The sequence below is a fragment of the Carcharodon carcharias genome, chromosome 18, assembly GCF_017639515.1.
Source record: "Carcharodon carcharias isolate sCarCar2 chromosome 18, sCarCar2.pri, whole genome shotgun sequence".
NCBI classification, from domain to species: Eukaryota; Metazoa; Chordata; class Chondrichthyes; order Lamniformes; family Lamnidae; genus Carcharodon; species Carcharodon carcharias.
The window spans coordinates 76,680,257-76,701,280 of NC_054484.1; the positions used below are offsets into that span (position 1 = coordinate 76,680,257).

General features: G+C 44.0%; 2 protein-coding genes across 2 annotated transcripts in view; both read left to right on the plus strand.

Annotated features, from left to right (window-relative positions):
- trim45 (tripartite motif containing 45) overlaps positions 1–4,711 on the plus strand; it is a 71,045-nt gene extending 66,334 nt beyond the window's left edge. The window contains exon 10 of the mRNA XM_041210563.1: positions 4,434–4,711. The gene's annotated coding sequence lies outside the window, so the exon portion shown is untranslated. The remainder of the gene's footprint in view (positions 1–4,433) is intronic.
- Positions 4,712–10,366: 5,655 nt separating this feature from the next.
- The window catches only part of LOC121290708 (V-set domain-containing T-cell activation inhibitor 1-like), a 38,777-nt gene continuing 28,119 nt past the window's right edge, over positions 10,367–21,024 (plus strand). The window contains exon 1 of the mRNA XM_041211530.1: positions 10,367–10,496. Coding sequence (XP_041067464.1) covers positions 10,495–10,496 — 2 coding nt within the window. The 5' untranslated portion in view covers positions 10,367–10,494. The remainder of the gene's footprint in view (positions 10,497–21,024) is intronic.

A 21,024-nucleotide genomic window follows, 5' to 3' on the forward strand; every position in this document is an offset into this window, starting at 1 on the left:
ATGCCTTGTTTGTCCTGCCCAAATGCATCACCTAACACTTATCCGGATTAAATTCCATTTGCCACTGATCAGATCATCTGACTAGCACGTCTATATCCTGTTGTAATCTAAGGCTATCCTCCTCACTATTTACCACCCCACCAATTGTCCTCCATGAACTTACTGATCGACCCTCCTATATTTAAGTCTAAATCGTTTATATATACCACAAACAGCAAAGGACCCAACACCGATCCCTGTGGAACGCCACTGGACACAGGCATCCAGTCACAAAAACACCCCTGGACCATCACCCTCTGCTTCCTGCCACTCAGCTAATTCTGGATCCAATATGCCAAATTGCCTTGGATCCCATGGGCTCTTACCTTCATTATCAGTGTCCCATATGGGACCTTATCAAAAGCCTTGCTGAAGTCCAAGTAGACTACATCAAATGCATTGCCCTCATCTACACATCTGGTTACCTCTTCGAAAAATTCAATCAAATTGGTCAGACATGACCTCCCTTTAACAAAACCATGCTGACTGTCCTTAATTAATCCCTGCCTCTCCAAGTGTAGATTAATTTTGTCCCTCAGAATTGCTTCCAATAGTTTCCCCACCACTGAGGTTAGACTGACTGGTCTGTAGCTCCCTTCCTCCCTTCTTGAATAACGGTACCACATTGGCTGTTCTCCAGTCCTCTGGCACCTCTCCTGTGGCCAGAGGGGTATTGAAAATTAATGCCAGCGCCCCACCTATCTCCTCCCTTGCCTCACTCAACAGCCTGGGATGCATTTCATCTGGGCCTGGAGATTTATCTACTGCCTCTAACACTGGTTGACCTGAATAGTACACTTGACATCCTAAGTGCAAAGCCACTGGAGATGGACTAGTTGTGTATTAAAAATGAGAGATAGGTTACAAAATTGTGTGCAAGTAAAATATCTTGCAGTCATATAGCGCCTTTCACAACTTCAGGATATTCTAGAGCATTTCTCAATCAAGCATTTCTGAAGTGTCTGCAATGCTTGTTATGTCTGTACATGGTGCTATAATAGTTTTCAATGGGTCACATAATCTAAAATAACAATAAGCACCATATGCTTATCCAATCTGTGCCCTTGGAGTACTGCACAGACATCACTAGGAGGAATTGCAACAACAAATGCGTTCTTAAGGTAAAAGTAATGTGGAGAAGTCAGATCTGAAAAGTTCTTTGTAGATTGTGTTTATGTCTTAATGGTTTCCTGATAGAATAGTAAGTTCCAACTAAGGTCAAATCTCCTGAAGCATTATTCCTCCCAATTGTTGAACATGATTTTTTGCCAGAGAAAGCAAAATCAGACCTCAGCAGAATCTGGCCAACAGCTCAACACCCCACTTGTTCCCCAACTACCACCCCCTCTCCCCAGTGCAGCGGTGAGGGGGCTGGCGGGAGTGGGGGGTGAGGGGTGGTTGGAGGCAGTTGATCAGATCTCCCATTAATCAGAACTCACTTCTCTTCATCAAGGTGAATGAAAACTGCATGGAAATGTGAGGAGTCTGGGGAGGGAGAGAAAGATTCACAAAGGGGGAGGGAGAACAAAAACAAACTGGGAAAGGGAGAGAGGGAAATAAATTGGGAGAGAGAGAGAGAAATAAACTGAAGAGTGAGGGAAAGAAACACAAACTGTAATGAGGAAGAGTTTATGAAAGCCTTTGATACCACTGTCATATGGGCCGTAACTTCTGAGCTCCCCAGCATCATATTGGTGGCGGCGGGGGGATCCCAAAGATGCACGGGGGAATCCCCTTTGGAGGTACCCAGGTAAAGTTTGCAAGGCAATTGCCCAGAAGTGCAAACTTCCTCTGGGAAATTGCCCTGCACTGGGAACCATCTGAAAATGTGATTTAAATTGCAAACTTCAGATGGTGCCGACTTCAATTGTTACCCAGAAAAGGTTGGAGGGATTAAAACCACTTCTTACTTCTGGGTAACCGTTACACAGACCAAACCGGTCCCCCTGCCACTGTCCTCAGGATGCCTCCTGAATCCCAGGGAACTCCCTCCAGCCCCTGATTACCATCCCCCCACAGGGCTCCACCCCCACTGCTGACCCTCCATCCCCGACCTCTGACCCCCCCCCCCACCGAGATTCAACCCCATCCCCCGATCTGCCCCTCCCGAGCTCCAAACCCCTGCCCCACCTCCTAAGGCCTGACCACCCCCCCCCGACCAACTACCCCTCACTCCGAGGTCTGACGCCAACCCCCATCCCCCAAATCCTATCCACTTACCCTGGCCACTTACCTTCTCCTTTGCCTATCAAGGGCCTTTAAACTTACCTGGTTTATGGCACCTAGTGTTATAAAAAAGGGGCCTTGGCCTTCTTCACTTCGACAGCGCTGGACTTTGACACTAGGTCCCGGGGACGCGCTGCACTGCCTGGATCTTGCCTGGCCTGAGTCAGAGGGTCAGGTGAGACAGGTTGGGAAAAAATGATAAGGAACTGGACATAGAGTGGCAATCCAACGCTGATTGCTGCTCTGAGGAAGTTCAGGCCCAATTTGTTCAAGGAGTCTGGCAGCTTTCGTGCTTCTCTCTGATGACTAAACCTTTTCTCCCTCAAGCTGAGCTTCTTCAGTGGTGGGGCTTGGGAGTGAGTGACCTGAATTGAGTTTGTTTTTTTATGTATCATAGATATATATATATTATGAAAGGTCATAAAATTGTGCAAAAATTTTGGTTGCAAGTTACTTATATTGATTACAATTTTGTTGAATCAGTGAAATTTACTTGCTCTTTCCCATTGCAACCCCATAAAAACATCACAGTCGTAGTTTTTATTTAAATATATTCTTTAAATCTTTCTAGTATTTTGATTTTTTTTGTATTATAAAATCATTAATCACCTGTCTTTGGAACAAATAGTCAAATATTTTATTCAGAACTTGGCGATACTAAGATACAATCCAATAACATCTGTCATGTGATAGTGTCATGTGAAAAAGAATCTAAAGAGCAATGTCATGTGATTGAATGTCATGTGATCAAATTTCCAGGAATACATTAAACCAGAAATAACAATTCAGTCAGAACCTCATCGCCCCGATATCAAAATTGAACCTCATAATCCACACTATCCAGAGCAAAATTCAGACTTATCAGTAGCTCCACCACACTGAAAAAATATGCATTTCACTCCTCCTTTCTCTTCTCTTTCTCTCCCTGTCCCCTGCAATTCACTTCTTTCTATTTCTCTCTTTCTCTGCTTCTGTACTTAATTATTATGCCAACTTTGACCTATATAGTGCCCTTTGTCTAGATTCTTCATATGTAATGTTATAGAGAATCGACTACTTGAGTTTAGAATCTTCAGAACCATCTTCCATTCTCTGCACAGTCATACCCAACTTATTTCTGCAACATCCTCTAGCTTCACATCTGCTCCAGAACCCTTTGGCCCTCATGCTCTGACCTTCTGCATTTCCTACATTCACCATTGTTAGCAGAGTCTTCAATTGCCTCAGTTTTGATCTCCGGAGATTCCTCTCTAATCACTTTCATCTCCTTACTTCTCTTCTCCCTACTTCTCTCTCCAACTCTAAAAGTCTTTTTAAAATCTATCTTTTTGATCAAGCTTTTGGTTACTTCCCCTAACTCTTGGTGCCTATTGTTTTTTCTTTTTATGTACCTACAGATTTCTACAATACTAAAGGTTCTCTTAAAAGGCCAATTTGTTTTTTTTAAACATCAGGGCCGAATTTTCTGCCTGTCGGGTGGGCAGATGATCCCTGCCAGAGAAGTGGGCCCGCAGCCATTTAACATGGGCGGGCCAAATAAGGCCCACCAGCGTGACGTCCGACGGGAGGTGCTATGCACTTCCTGTGTGGGCGGGGGGGCGGAATCCCCAAAAGCGAGAGTGTGCTCTTTCACGCATGTGCACTAAAGATCGCATATCTCCCTGAGGCTAAGTGCTGCCTCAGGGAGATCGCTTCCACGTTGAAATATATTAAAAATACAAAAAAAACATTCCCTAGCATGTCCATCTCATGTGACAATGAGATGGGACGTGTTCATAATTTACCTAATAAGTTTATTAAAATTTTTGAAACCCTGCATGAAACCTCATCCCGCCGCTGGATGAGGTTTCATGTTTTATCTATTTGCTGCCAGGGCTCCTGGCTTGCCCACCACCTTAAGGTTGGACAGGCAGGTCCTTTCAATAGTTTAAATAATCCTGTCAATGGTCTCAATTGGCCATTGACAGGTCGGCGGGCCCTCAGCTGATTTTAATTTAAAATTTAAATGGGACAGGATGACGTCGGGGGTTCTGCCTGATGTCATCCCGCATCATTTTATGCATCTGTGTGCAGGCCCCACCCCCTGCTCGCCAACGGCAAAATTCTGCCCCTAGTAATGTTGTACTTGTGCTGCAAGTTTACAAAAAAATCTTTCTTTGGACCTCCAGTAACAGAGAACCCAACTTTAACTCTGCCCACTTAATGGAAACCATGGCTCAGCAGTTTAAAGTTACCCAGCTAACTTATCCATCCAGAAGTCATTGGAATTGACCTTCCATGATTGCCTTCTTCAGAGCATTCCTGGGTTGTTTCTAAGCTGTTATACTATTGCTTCATACTGCAGACTGTTCAACCATCTAAGGAAACCAGCACTCTTGATTTTAATGAATATTCAAATTATTTTTAAATGTTAGTGACAAGTTCCATACATGGGGAAACAATTCTAGTAAACAAGTTATTAGACCTCATTTTATTATCAATATAATCACATTACATATTAATAATTGTGAATACAATTTACAAAATCACTCATTTGGTTGGCATTAATTAAATTTGCTGCATTGTAGTTATAATCATGAATAAATGTGATGTTTGAAAGAACTTTTTATGTTATTTGTCAATACATACATATTTAACAATTATGTTAATAAATAAAGCTGCAGCCAAATTAAAATATTTGCTATGTTTTTCTAATACTTGCAAAGTTGTTGATGAAACATTAAATGGAGAGCACAGTATGATTCACACCTCTAAGGCACAATACTCTAATAATTAATGAAGGACTTGAGGGGAGCTTGTGAGTGGAATAGGTTTTTACAATGTATTTATACCTTAGTGTGTCTTGTGTTAATTGCTTTCAATTAGAGCAGAGGTTAACGAACAATAATTTGGCCAAGCACTGCATTCTCACTCCTGTTTATTATTCACTCACTCCTGCTGAAAATGCCTGCAGTTATAAGGCAAGGTCAGGATCAGGCTTAATTCTGAGCTTGTTCTTCCATCGTCCAATAACCCACCAACCAATATTTACAAATAAAACAAGAATTAGACAAAAAGGAAGGAAATCTCCAACAAAGGGGAATATTTTCCAATAAAATTTACCAGCAAGTAACATGAGAGCAAAATAAAATGTAAAATGAAGAGGAATTATCACAAAAAGAGGTGCAAGGGTCTGGAGTATCTCCTCTATTGTGTTTGTCTTTCCAGCACAATTCACAGATGTTAGGGTAACCACCGAGAAGTACAAATTCCTTCCAATGCAAATTGAGTTTCCATGATCTTTTGCATTAGTTTCAAAACCATTGGGCCAGATCTTCTGGTATCAGGAGCTGTGATGCACTGAACTTCAGTTTTGTTGCACGTCGGACACTTAGGAAGTCCTGATGTGTGTACAGGTGCTGTAATTGTCCAGGAAGTTTAAGCTTCCAATGGGCTGATTTGCACTGCCCCAGACCCTCCATGAATATCTCTTACACTGATCTCAGGTCAGAAACTTGGGCTAGATATGTGCTAATTATCTGCATACTTATCCTAGAATCGTTACACCATATTTAATCTCTGGTGTAACTCAGTGATTAACAGCATAACACAACCCACCACCACAACCAAACCCCCTCCCTTTCCACCCCCAACTGCATCCTTGACCCGACTACCCCAAGAACCCGAACCAATTACCCCTCCACTCCAATACCTCAACCAACTATCAACCCAATCCAACTATCCCTCTGGCCAGACTACCCCATGACCTGACACTACTGACTGACCCCAACCTAACTACCCTCTTGACCCGACCCAGCTACCCCTCTGACCCGACCTAGCTACCCCTTTGACCCAATTACACCCTGATAGGACCCAAACAAATTACACCATCACCCCAACCCAACCTGACAATCCTCTGACCTGGCTCCCCCTTTGACTTATTGAGTTGCTGCATATAGTTTGAAGGTTTGTAAGTTCATCGAGTTTTTGTCGATACACTTTATGCGTATCCAATCCAATCCAACTATCCGCCTGACCCAACTACCCGCTCCCACCCTGCTCACTCACCCACTGACTCACCCAGTCACTCTCTCACTCACTTGCTCACCCCAATCACTCACCCACTCACCTACACCCATGCACTCACCCCAATCACCTACCTACTCATACCAATCACACCCACTGGTGCACTTATCGTCTCACCCACCCACTCACTGAAAGATGAGGCCTTTAACACTTACCTGAATACAGCAGCTGAAAGGGGCTGCATCCTCTCTGCTGCCCCTCTTTGCCAGTTTTCTCCTGGATCGCTGCGTCAAGGCTTTGCTGTTGCAGCCAGGATAGGAAGATCCGGCTCAAAGTGTGCAATGATCAACTTGGGCAGTAGAAATGTGCGCAACATCACAGTTCATCAGAAGGTCTGGCTCATTGTGCTTGAAGCAGGTTCTGCCACAAAGCTGGGCCCAGCTCCAGGATGAATTAATCACCACGGGGAGGCTCCTGAATTGTTATTGTTTACAGGCCTTCAAAGAGGCTCCAAAAATTAAAATGGACATTTTGAACGCAAGGACAATAATGAGTATATTTTGAAAGGTTTTGAATAAAAAGTGCTCACTAAGGAATTGAGTACTGTGCCCCCATCTATCTGGAAATAGTTTGCTGAAAATTACTTTAAAATTTTTCATTAATGTTGAATTGGTTTACTCACAGGTGGTGAAGTGACACTTATATAAAATGTTTATTATTGTGGTGAACTTATTTTTTATTGGTATTAATCAAACTTTACCAAGTTACCCCTCTTAAACTATCAGGCAAGCAAAATAAAACATTAAAATACATTTTTGCAGATTTTGTATTTGGTGATATGCAAATATATTTCAGTGGAAACTTGGGGGGGAAAAACCTTTTTTCAAATGGGCTGTTTTAGGTGCAATTTGTGCCAGGGTCACTGATTGCCCTCAAAGTGGAAACTCTACCATGAAAAGTTAAACAAAAAGAGAAAAGGGTTAGAGTCTTTTTTTACTCAGCACTTAACGATAAGTGCTTCTCACTGCAGAGTCTGTCTTTCCTTGGCAGGGAAACAGAAAGACTAGGAGCACAAAGAGGGCAGGAACTCAGAAAGTACAGAAACACTGAGAGGGGAGAGCACCAGAGGCTGGATGAGGAGAACAGGAACACAGGGCATGCTTCCAGCTGCAGTTCACCCTTTTACTCTTGACTTTGGTGTGCTGGGCAGTTGCAAGCACTTGTAAGGCAACCACTGCATCACTGAACCCCTGGAATGGTCTCTATGCACTATTGCTTCATATCAAGCCAGCTTTCAGAAACGTTGTTGTCCGAACCTTGTCTGAACATTAGTCTACGCTTACACTCTTGTCTCCAAGTACTGTCTGTCACTTATATTTCATTCTTTTGAAAATAAGGGCCTCAGCTCCACTTTACCTTCTATTTGTGCAGGATCACATTTTGTCTCCACTGTTAACAATGGAGCTCACAGTAAAATATTAGCGAGACAGTGAAGAGCGAAGCTGGGGTAGTAAGTTGGAGAATTTCAACTGCAGAAGTTTATCAATAAAGTCTTTGTGTTCACATCAAAATGCAACAAGTACATCTGTTAACCAGTTAAGAAGTTCACGCATTTTTTGATGGTTTAAACAATAATGGTATATGGACAAAATCTTTGAACCACATATTGCTTAAACAAAAATCTTGCTTGGTAAAGTTCAAAATGTGTAATATTGCAATAACGTTGAAAACAATGTGCTTCAGTAGTAGTATAAAGTCAAGGAATATGTTGAATGACTCAGTATGATCGGATTCTCCGCTTCCACTTGCATTCATTTTAAAGAACCTGCCATTGGTTGCTTAAAGTCAAAGCTGTGCTTCCTGTTGCTGTACACTATCTTAGGACAAACCAGTCTCCACTTAAGCACCAAGAAACCCTCCTGCAACTTTAATAATAATATTAATGAGATGACATGAAGAATGCAAGTCTTTTGAAGACATCCCCTAGGATTTACCCAAGAATGAAACATCTTTATTAAAGAATGGCGTGACACTCGATGGAAAAAGCAAGTTTGTACCTGAAACAAATCAGCTCATAGTAATATATGTTGACAGTAATATCCCATTTTGTAGTTCCTGGCCTGTTCACTCAGATTCAATTGGCACTCATAGCTTGGTGCCACTTCCAAATTGTATCAACTTACATTGAGCTTTTGAATCCAAATCAATTATGTAAATTGGAAACAGTGGGAAGGTGTGCGTAGCTTGGAGGTTGGGTCCCAACATTTGACCCTTGGGCATTGGTTAATACTTCTCCCTACCCTGACACAACTCCTAATACTTTTCTCCTTCAACCAATGTTTTACCCATTTCCACCATTAAATTTCAACCTGACAGTTTTGAACTAACATTTATGTGGTAGTCATTGTGAAGTTCTTGGAAAGAAACAGTAGATTGGGAATAGAGAATGCCATCTTGATCAGCAATGCCGTGATAGTGTGTGATCAACAATACAGGATCATGTTTCTTGCAAAGGAAAAGTTCTCTGTATTTTTGTGAGATCAGCGTTTGTGTACATTGGGCGGGCCTTCCTCTTGCTAATCCTGAACTGCTGTGCCACTTATGTGTCTAACAACAGGCTATAGCTTTAACATGTTCCCTAAATCTCCAGCTTAAGATGCTGTCTGCCGAAAGTAAACACTTTCCAAAAGTTTCTTATCTGGAAGAAACTCTTCCAATTTTTCATTCTCTTTGTCACCACTGTGCTTGCTGTTCCTGTCAAGAAACAGTAAGATTCATTCAGAACCAGAAAGCAAGTGCTGTAAAAACATGGATTCCTTTATTCCCCTTCTAGACATCTTCTGCTGGTATATGTGTATGCAAGCCTTAATTGGGCAAAGTACACATGTAATTTTCAATACACTACAGTAATATCTCATTTTATAGTCCCTGATCCGTCCGCACAGGTTTACCTGCTTTTCATATTCTGGTGCCATCTACAATTCATTCCAATTTCCAATTCATTTTTGAATCCCATTGATTGATATAAATTAGAAACAATGGGCATGTTGGATGGTCCTAACCCTGGTCCCTGGGGCATTAATCTGTACTTTTCCCCACCTTGATAAAGCTCCAAGTGGCTCATTCTTCTTACCCTTCAGCCATTTTGTCTCCACTCCCTCCATTTGCCCTGAATCCTTCAGAGATAAATAGAAGAATTTTGTCAAATGCATTTTGGAAATCTAAACCTACCACCTTGTAATGCTTTACATAGTCTTCTTGACAAATTACTACGTCAAAGATGGTTAAGGACATTGGTCAGTCAGGATATTCCTCTGCTGCCTGTTTGCTACATTGCTACCAGCAAGAAATCTCAAGTATGTTCCTTTGACTCAATTCCATTATTTTACTTGATATTTCTTTGATCGGAATGTGGCAGAAAGTGCTAACAAGATGTAAAATCTACCATATTAGAACCTACAAATTCATATCACCTCGCTGCAGAATCTGCAACTTGGGATTAGCACAGAATTTTGGCTTGAAGTCTCAATGCATTGGACAGGGGTCGTATAGCTGGCAGTTGAAAAGTACAGCCTATACATTAACTTTTCTCCTCTAATGCATATATGTAAATCTTGTAATTTCAGCAAAAACTCCACACTGAGAATGCTGGAAATCAGAAATTAAAATGGCTGGCAATACTCCGCGGTCCAGGGTATTTTCAATCTATTTTCAGTTTCGTTTCTCTTTCTGAAACTGCGCAGTTTCTAATTCTCACTTGGGTTACAATCTATTTAAAATGAATAATCATTACGCATCTGTATTTGATCACTGGCGCTCTAAACTCATGGAATAAATTCTGCGCCTGAAGTAACATGGACTCATTCCGGTATATATAATTTATCGCACAAACGTTATCATAAATCCCGTAATTAGCTTTCCCGTCACTATAGTTAAATATCCAAATGATTCTGACTCTTAAGTTTCGACGTTATATGAAATGCACTAAAAGTATCCTGTCTTCCACCGGATTGTCTGTCAATCTGGTTTAAGGGGAGGTCCTTAGTAGGTTTGTAAACTGTAAAGTTTCTTTCTTCCTCGACACAAGTGACGAGCTCTAAAGCAGGTTTTCAATAGGCGTTTATGCTCAATTCTGGGCAAGCACCGCACTCAGTTTCTGTTCCTGTTCGTGCGAAGTTGAGAGATTCAGTGTTCCTCACTGACATTGAACAGGATTGAGCTACAATGTATGTTTTTATTCAAATTTTTTTTGCATACGTGTATATATTTTTTGTAATTCTAACTCTAGCTGAATATATCTGTTTACTGCTTATAAAATAATCCATCAAGTAGACTATTGATTGTGTGTGACAACTTTATAGATGTAAAACTACCGATTTAGAAAATGCTAATTAATATATTTATTAAGAAAGTATTTAATTGTGAATGTAATTGCGTTATAGACATTTTATTTAACACCCTGAAGAATGCTTCACGACAGTGAAAGGAACTATGTAGAAATTACAATATGGGAACAGGCCGTTCGGTCCAACTTATGCACGTTGGTAGGAGCTGGGTGGAGGTTGAGGGGTTGGTGTTTATGCTCCCCAAGCGCAGGGGCCTCAATCCCATGTGTAATCGGTTTTTGCCGACCCCTAGTCATATTAAGCACCTCTGTCTAATCCCAATATAGTAAATAAACAATATAATAAAACCTTTTGTTTCCCGCATTATAATTTGATCGCGCTTCAAAAATATTTCGTTGGCTGAGCGCCTTGGGACGGCCTGTGCTTGTTAAAGGCGCAATATAAGTGCAGGTCATTCTTTAGGCTTGAAAAGCCCTAACCTCCTTCCGAGAGAAAGATATACTATACAGTAATAATTAGTATGTGAGTGGTGGGGCTCGGCAGTGTGTGGTGAGGGGTGTATATGGGCAATGTGGCTCCTTTTGCGACAAGGACGTGGGGCAGGACAGGTTCAGAAGGACACAAGACTCGGTTATGGAATGGGGGAACCTGGGAAATGTCACTATTTCCCAGATCGCCAGTTCTCCCCTCGTTGTATTTTCCCATACCTGGCAGCATTATAGTGAATGTGCGCTTCACCCTCTCTACTATCTCAACATCGTACCAGTAATTTGGAGGTTGAAACCATGCAGAGTACTCTGTACCAATTTTAAGCTTTCTAGTTTGTTGATGTTATCAATTATCTAATCAATCAGGATTGACTGGAAATGGTATGGTGGGTTTGTTGAGTTTAAGATATAACACATTAGTTATACAGCAAAAGTATGTGACTATGACAAGTAGCAAATATCAGTCCAGGCTGAGCAGGATGGCTGGAAGACATGAACAGCTCTTTCTTTCTTCTTCCATCTCTCCTTGGTACCTCACGTCTTCATTTGCACCATCAATCTTGGGAGTACTGGACTGCGCCTGCGGTGTATGTCACTTCTGGGTTGAACACAGTGTATTGTAGCTGTGGAGGCTGACTCGTGAGTGGCAGTCCCTTCTGCAGCTGGCACAGATAATAGCATTGGACCCAAGGTCAACTGATGTTATTTCCTTCTACTGGGCCCTCTTTTGTGCCACCTGGTCATTTCTTTCCTCCTCTGTTTTTTCCGCAACTTCACACCTTCGAGACTTCCCAATCTACCCAAGAGTATTAGTATGAATCTATCCTTATGAATTTCTCTCCACTGCCTACTGCACTGTGGACTCCAAAGTCTCTTAATTTAGCCCCCTTTTCCGGGGTGAGACTGAATGTATTTTTGACAGAGCCTCTTTGCCCCATAAAGATTTCTTTACATACAAAATGCCCAATATCATATTTTTTGTCTAAACCATTGGACAAAAGAATGCCCTAATCTTATCCACCTCCATTAGCTTCTTGAAATTCCAGAAATACCTTCTATCCTTGATCAGTTAGGCCTTTGCATGATCTTTTCTCAACTTGGAGGCCATCAATATAAGATAGTCACCAAGGTAGCCAATTGGGAATTCAGAAAAAACATCTTCATCCAAAAGTGATAAGAATATGGAACTCACCACAACAGGGAGTGGTTGAAGTGAACAGTATAGATGCATTTAAAGCAAAAGTCATGATAAGACCAGTTCCCAGTGAGGCTCCCCCAATTTGTTATGATTCCAGATGAGTTAGCCCAAATTGTTATGCTTCTGGGTGAGGAGGAATGAGCTGGCTCCCCATCTTTATTCAGCCTCCTCAGTTGGTCACAACAAGGTTAATTTAAAAAGGATCTCTTCTCTCATGGATACCTTTTCCCCAGTCTAAATGTGTTTATGTTTTAAAATGAGCCAATTTAACCAGGCTGTCTTGAGTCAAAGAAAGAGTGAGTTTACTAGTTACTAAACATGAGAAAAATAATAAAAATGCAACACACGTATACAAAGATTAGAAATGAGAAATTGAGTCCAAAAATAAAGGTTGAAAAGATATATGAATCAGTCCTTTGGCTTGCCCACAAGGAGTAGATGGCAAAACATTGTGGTGTTAAGTTGGGTGATTCCGGTAGAGCTGATATGGGAAGTTGAGCAGTGAGTTTTGAAATCTTTGGCTCTGCACGTTAACTGAAAAGGAGTTATTTGTTTCTTTTTTGACTGTGGCTTTGCTGGCTTGTGACTTGCTTCCGGAATTAGGGGGGTGGGGGGAGGACATTTTGAGCTGCAAGTGCAGAGATGCCGAGTTAATGTTTTTCAACCGTGACCTTCACAGCACACCCCAGCACCAGAACAGAGCACCAAAACGAGCACACACAGACCAGTGTTGCTTTTTAAAATCCCTTTCCTTGTGTATTCTTTTGCGCAGATCTGTTTTCTTTTCAACTCAGTTCATGTCCATGGTCTGGGATATAACTCAACAGGAGGTGTTTTTTTGCTGAGATGGTAATCATTTTTCATTATCTGTGCAACCATAGGAGATAACAGTTCAGTTTTAGCATTGTATCTTTTCCTTTGAAGTGCCTCTGTCTGAAGTAGGCCTTGTCTGTCTCTGTCTGAAGTAGGCCTTGTCATGCCTTTTTAAGTGCGACATTCTGTTCTCCCCGGACTAGTTGGTCAAGTACTCCACATAGGAATTTTCCAGCAAGTTTATAAATTTTATAAAGTTTATAAAGTAAGACACTTTATAGTGTCGGCCAGCTTTTGCCTATAGGTCCTTAAAAAAAAAACAGGTCTTACTTATAAGTTCAAGATGTCGATTAGTGATTCAGGGCTATGACCTGCGCTCATGACACCAGACTAGCTTATGGGGTAGGAGAGAATAGATGGTTGCAATGGTAGATTTAGCTGAAAAAAGTGAGGAAGTCCATGTGGAGCATAAACACTGACATGGACTGGTTGGGATAAATGGCCTGTTTCTGTGTTGTATATTCTATGTAGCTCACCATAGGCTGTCTCCCATGACCAATTTTATAACTCCCTCATCTCTGGCCTTCAATTAACATTCAGGGGTCTCATTGTTTGGATTATCAGTTGCTTATGTTTAAAGCTGTTTGCTAAGGGCTGTTATGAACTGTTCAGAATAGGTATCCATGCGAAGTGGTTTACTTCCTTATTAGGCTATCAAGCAAGGCTAAATACACAGACAATGCTTTGTAGTATGGCCTTTTGTTTTCAGTATCTATCCAGTTGCTCTTCCATTATTGCAAAGACAACGTCTGACCATCGCTCCTTTTCCAACTAGCAACAGCTGCCATCACCTTACAATAATTATTCCATTGGTTTGTTTCCAGAGAAATGAAACCTTAAGCTGTTTCTATACTTCCCCATCAACGATATAACCCCAAGTCATGGGGAGGTGATGGCGTAGTGGTATTGTTGCTGGGCTTGTAATCCAGAAACTCAGGATAACGCTCTGGGGACCCGGGTTTGAATCCTGTCACGGCAGTTGGTGGAATTTGAATTCGATTAAAAGTCGATTGTTGCTTTAAAAAAAGCCCATCTGTTCACTAATGTCATCCTGACCTGGTCTGGCCCACACGAGACCCACAGCAATGTGATTGACTCTTAAAGTAAAGCAAGCCACTCAAGTCACAAGACCCGACTCTCCCTCCTCCCCCTGCCCGCACAGGTAGTGCTCAGTGCTACCACTCGCAGTCCACTCTGGGCGGGCCTTAATTGGCCCACCTGTGTGAAATCGCTCCTGACGCGGGAAAAATTCAGGCCCTGGGGGCTAGTGGCAAAATTGGGAGAGCTGTCTCACAGACTAGTCAAGTGGTGTTAAACATAATTATCCTCACAGAATCATACCTTAGAGATAATGCCCCAGACTCCTCCATCACCATCACTGGATATGTCCTGACCCACTTGGGACAGGCCCAGCAGAGGTGGCGGCACAGTGGTATACAGTTGGGAGGGACCTGCCCTGGGAGTCATCAACAGTGACTGTGGACCTCATGGCATCAGGTCAGTCAAACATGGGCAAGGAAACCTCTGCTGATTATCATGTACCTCCCTCCCTCAGCTGATGAATCAGTGCTTCTCCATGTTGAACACCACTTGGAGGAAGCACTGGGGGTAGCAAGGGCAGAATGTACTCTGAATGGGGGACATCAATGTCCATTACCAAGAGTTGTTTGGCAGCACCACTACTGACCAAAGCCTAAAGGACATAGCTGCTGGACTGGGTGTGCGGCAGGTGGTCAGGGAACCAACAAGAGGGAAAAACATACTTGACCTCATCCTCACCAACCTGTTTGCCACAGATGCATCTTGTCCATGACAGTATCAGTAGGAGTGACCACCGCACAGTTGTTCTGGAGACAAAGTCCTGCCTTCACATGGAGGATACGCTCCATCATGTTGTGTGGCACTAGCACAGTGCTAAATGGGATAGATTCCAAACAGACCTGGCAAATCAAGATCAGCGGCAGCAGAATTGCACTTGAACACAATCTGGGGGGAGGTGGGATCAGTACAAACTGGACAGGTTACACCTGGGCAGGACCGGGACTGATGTCCTAGGGGGAATATTTGCTAGAGTGGTTGGGGAGGGTTTAAACTAAAATGGCAGGGGGATAGGAACCTATGCAAGGAGTCTGAAGAGGGGGAATCAAGGACAAGAACAAAAGACAGAAAGGGGAATAAGAAAAGTGATAGGCAGAGAAATCAAGGGCAAGTATCAAACAGGTCCTCAGTGAAAAATAGTGGGAACGGGACAAGTAATGTTAAAAAGACAAGCCTCAAGACTTTGTGCCTTAAAGCGAGGAGCATTCACAATAAAGTGGATGAATTAGTCACACAAATAGATGTAAACAGGTATGATATAATCAGGATTACAGAGACATGGCTGCAGGGTGACCAGGGATGGGAACTGAACATCCAGGGGTATTCAGTATTTGGGAAGGACAGACAAAAAGGAAAAAGCGGTGGAATTGCATTGTTGTTTAAAGAGGAAATTAACGCAATAGTGAGGAAAGATATTAGCTCCAACGATGTGGAATCTGTATGGGTAGAGCTAAGAAACACTAAGCGGCAAAAAACATTACTGGGGGTTGTATATTGACCCCCAAACTGTAGTGGTGATGTTGGGAATGGCATTAAACTGGAAATTAGAGACGCATGCAATAAAGAAACATCTGTAATTATGGGTGACTTTAATCTTCATGTAGATTGGGCAAATCAAATTAGTAACAATACCATAGAGGAGGAATTCCTGGAGTGTGTACGGGATGGTTTTCTGGACCAATATGTTGAGGAACCAACTAGAGAACAGGCTATCCTTGACTGGGACAAAAACAGAATTACCTGGAAAAACTCAGCAGGTCTGGCAGCATCGGCGGAGAAGAAGAGTTGATGTTTCGAGTCCTCATGACCCTTTGACAGAACTTGAGAGAGTCCAAGAAAGGGGTGAAATATAAGCTGGTTTAAGGTGTGTTGGCGGGGGGAGGTTTGGGTGGGGGGAGAGACAGAGAAGTGGAGGGGGTTGGTCTGGTTGTAGGGACAAACACGCAGTAATAGAAGCAGATCATCAAAAGATGTCACAAACAACAGAACAAAAGAACACATAGTTGTTAAAGTTGGTGATATTATCTAAACGAATGTGCTAATTAAGAATGGATGGTAGAGCACTTAAGGTATAGCTCTTGTGGGGGTGGGGGGAGCATAAAAGATTTAAAACTATTTAAAAATAATGGAAATAGGTTGGAAAAGAAAAATCTATATAATTTATTGGAAAAAACAAAAGGAAGGGGGAAACAGAAAGGGGGTGGGGATGGAGGAGGGAGCACAAGACCTAAAGTTGTTGAATTCAGTATTCAGTCCGGAAGGCTGTAAAGTGCCTAGTCGGAAGATGAGGTGTTGTTCCTCCAGTTTGCGTTGGGCTTCACTGGAACAATGCAGCAAGCCAAGGACAGACATGTGGGCAAGAGAGCAGGGTGGAGTGTTAAAATGGCAAGTGACAGGGAGGTTTGGGTCATTCTTGCGGACAGACCGCAGGTGTTCTGCAAAGCGGTTGCCCAGTTTACGTTTGGTCTCTCCAATGTAGAGGAGACCACATTGGGAGCTACGAATGCAGTAGACTAAGTTGGGGGAAATGCAAGTGAAATGCTGCTTCACTTGAAAGAAGTGTTTGGGCCCTTGGACGGTGAGGAGAGAGGAAGTGAAGGGGCAGGTGTTGCATCTTTTGCGTGGGCATGGGGTGGTGCCATAGGAGGGGGTTGAGGAGTAGGGGGTGATGGAGGAGTGGACCAGGGTGTCCGGGAGGGAACGATCCCTACGGAATGCCGATAGGGGGGGTGAAGGGAAGATGTGTTTGGTGGTGGCATCATGCTGGAGTTGGCGGAAATGGCAGAGGATGATCCTTTGAATGCGGAGGCTGGTGGGGTGATAAGTGAGGACAAGGGGGATCCTATCATGTTTCTGGGAGGGAGGAGAAGGCGTGAGGGCGGATGCGCGGGAGATGGGCTGGACACGGGGTTGAGGGCCCTGTCAACGACCGTGGGTGGAAAACCTCGGTTAAGGAAGAAGGAGGACTTGTCAGAGGAACTGTTTTTGAAGGTAGCATCATCGGAACAGATGCGACGGAGGCGAAGGAACTGAGAGAATGGGATGGAATCCTTACAGGAAGCGGGGTGTGAGGAGCTGTAATCGAGGTAGCTGTGGGAGTCGGTAGGTTTGTAATGGATATTGGTGGACAGTCTATCACCAGAGATTGAGACAGAGAGGTCAAGGAAGGGAAGAGAAGTGTCAGAGATGGACCACGTGAAAATGATGGAGGGGTGGAGATTGGAAGCAAAATTAATAAATTTTGCCAAGTCCCGACGAGAGCATGAAGCAGCACCGAAGTAATCATCGATGTACCAGAGAAAGTGTTGTGGAAGGGGGCCGGAGTAGGACTGGAACAAGGAATGTTTCACATACCCCACAAAGAGACAGGCATAGCTGGGGCCCATGCGGGTACCCATAGCCACACCTTTTATTTGGAGGAAGTGAGAGGATTTGAAGGAGAAATTGTTCAGTGTGAGAACAAGTTCTCGGACTGCTGTTCCCGTCATATTCTGAAATCCACACTCAGTGCCAGGCGCCGCCATATGAACATACTCGACCTCTCCCTCCAGCAGCACCACCGTACCCTTTTTCAAAGCTGTACATGCCCCCAGTTTCATTTTATTCTTCAGCTCATCTGACGCCTCAACAAGAAACTTTTTCTCTTTCTCTCAAGTGCTAAGGAACGCAAGCTCCAACAACTCATCGACACCAACACCCATCTAGGACCCTCCACCCCTGCCCGTCCCTCCGTCCCCACCCCATCTTCCAATCCCAGCCCCAGCTGTGTATTCACTATACCCTCTGACCTTCCTCTCTCCGATGCTGAACGTTCAGTGCTCAGCAAAGGACTTAGTTTTATACCCTTATGCCCTCACCGCAATGAATTTTGGGCTCGGCATGATGCTGAACTCTTCTTCCGCCGTCTTCGTCTCCGGGCTCACTTCTTTGGGCAGGAGTCCTCTCCCCGTTCAACGGATCCTTTCACCCACCTCCAATATTCTCCCTCCACCTGGACCCCTCCCTCTGGATTCTTACCTTCTCTTGATCTTTTCATTGAGAACTGTCGGCGCGACATTAGTCATCTCAAATTCTCTGCTCCTCTCACCCATTCTAATCTCTCTCTCTCTGAACTTACTGCACTCCGTTCTCTCAGGTCCAACCCTGACATTGTCATCAAACCCGCTGACAAGGGTGGTGCTGTTGTTGTCTGGCGCACTGACCTCTACCTCGCGGAGGCTGAGCGTCAACTCGCAGACACTTCCTCCTACCTCTCCCTGGACCATGACCCCACCACTGAACATCAAGCCATTGTTTCCAGGACTGTCACTGACCTCATCTCCTCTGGGGATCTTCCTTCCACAGCTTCCAACCTGATAGTCGCCCACCCTCGGATGGCCCGCTTCTATCTCCTACCCAAAATCCACAAACAGAACTGCCCCGGTAGACCGATCGTCTCAGCTTGCTGCTGCCCCACAGAACTCATTTCTCATTATCTTGACTCCCTTCTCTCTCCCCTTGTCCAGTCCCTTCCCACCTACATCCGTGATTCCTCTGACTCCTTACGTCACATCAACAATTTCCAGTTCCCTGGCCCCAACCGCTTCCTCTTCACCATGGACGTCCAATCCCTCTACACCTCCATCCCCCACCAGAATGGTCTGAGGGCCCTTAGCTTCTTCCTCGAACAGAGGCCGGAACAATTCCCATCCACCACTACTCTCCTCCATCTGGCTGAACTTGTTCTCACACTGAACAATTTCTCCTTCAAATCTTCTCACTTCCTCCAAATAAAAGGTGTGGCTATGGGTACCCGCATGGGCCCCAGCTATGCCTGTCTCTTTATGGGGTATGTGGAACATTCCTTGTTCCAGTCCTACTCCGGCCCCCTTCCACAACTCTTTCTCCGGTACATCGATGATTACTTCGGTGCTGCTTCATGCTCTCGTCAGGACTTGGAAAAATTTATTAATTTTGCTTCCAATCTCCACCCCTCCATCATTTTCACGTGGTCCATCTCTGACACTTCCCTTCCCTTCCTTGACCTCTCTGTCTCAATCTCTGGTGATAGACTGTCCACCAATATCCATTACAAAGCTACTGACTCCCACAGCTACCTCGACTACAGCTCCTCACACCCCGCTTCCTGTAAGGACTCCATCCCATTCTCTCAGTTCCTTCGCCTCCGTCGCATCTGTTCTGATGATGCTACCTTCAAAAGCAGCTCCTCTGACATGTCCTCCTCCTTCCTTAACCGAGGTTTTCCACCCACGGTCGTTGACAGGGCCCTCAACCGTGTCCGGCCCATCTCCCGCGCATCCGCCCTCACGCCTTCTCCTCCCTCCCAGAAACATGATAGGGTCCCCCTTGTCCTCACTTATCACCCCACCAGCCTCCTCATTCAAAGGATCATCCTCCGCCATTTCCGCCAACTCCAGCATGATGCCACCACCAAACACATCTTCCCTTCACCCCCCCCATCGGCATTCCGTAGGGATCGTTCCCTCCGGGACACCCTGGTCCACTCCTCCATCACCCCCTACTCCTCAACCCCCTCCTATGGCACCACCCCATGCCCACGCAAAAGATGCAACACCTGCCCCTTCACTTCCTCTCTCCTCACCGTCCAAGGGCCCAAACACTTCTTTCAAGTGAAGCAGCATTTCACTTGCATTTCCCCCAACTTAGTCTACTGCATTCGTTGCTCCCAATGTGGTCTCCTCTACATTGGAGAGACCAAACGTAAACTGGGCAACCGCTTTGCAGAACACCTGCGGTCTGTCCGCAAGAATGACCCAAATCTCCCTGTCGCTTGCCATTTTAACACTCCACCCTGCTCTCTTGCCCACATGTCTGTCCTTGGCTTACTGCATTGTTCCAGTGAAGTCCAACGCAAACTGGAGGAACAACACCTCATCTTCCGAATAGGCACTTTACAGCCTTCCGGACTGAATACTGAATTCAACAACTTTAGGTCTTGTGCTCCCTCCTCCATCCCCACCCCCTTTCTGTTTCCCCCTTCCTTTTGTTTTTTCCAATAAATTATATAGATTTTTCTTTTCCCACCTATTTCCATTATTTTTAAATATTTTTAAATCTTTTATGCTCCCCCCACCTCCACTAGAACTATACCTTGAATGCCCTCCCATCCGTTCTTAATTAGCATATTCGTTTAGATAATATCACCAATTTTAACACACAAGTGTTCTTTTGTTCTGTTGTTTGTGACATCTTTTGATGATCTGCTTCTATTACTGCTTGGTTGTCCCTACAACCAGACCAACCCCCTCCACTTCTCTGTCTCTCCCCCCGCCCAAACCCCCCCACCCCCCAACACACCTTAAACCAGCTTATATTTCACCCCTTTCTTGGACTCACTCAAGTTCTGTCGAAGGGTCATGAGGACTCGAACCCTCAACTCTTTTCTTCTCCGCCGCTGCGGCCAGACCTGCTGAGTTTTTCCAGGTAATTCTGTTTTTCTTTTGGATTTCCAGCATCTGCAGTTTTATTTGTTTTTATCCTAGACTGGGTATTGTGTAATGAGAAAGGAATAATTGGCAGTCCAGTTGTGCGAGGCCCCTTGGGGATGAGCGACCATAATATGATAGAATCCTTCATCAAGATGTAGAGTGACGTTGTTGATTCTGAGACTAGGGTCCTGAATCTTAATAAAGGAAACTACGATGGTATGAGGTGCAAGTTGGCTATGATGGATTGGGAAACGTTACTTAAAGGGATGACGGTGGATAGGCAATGGCAAACATTCAAAGAG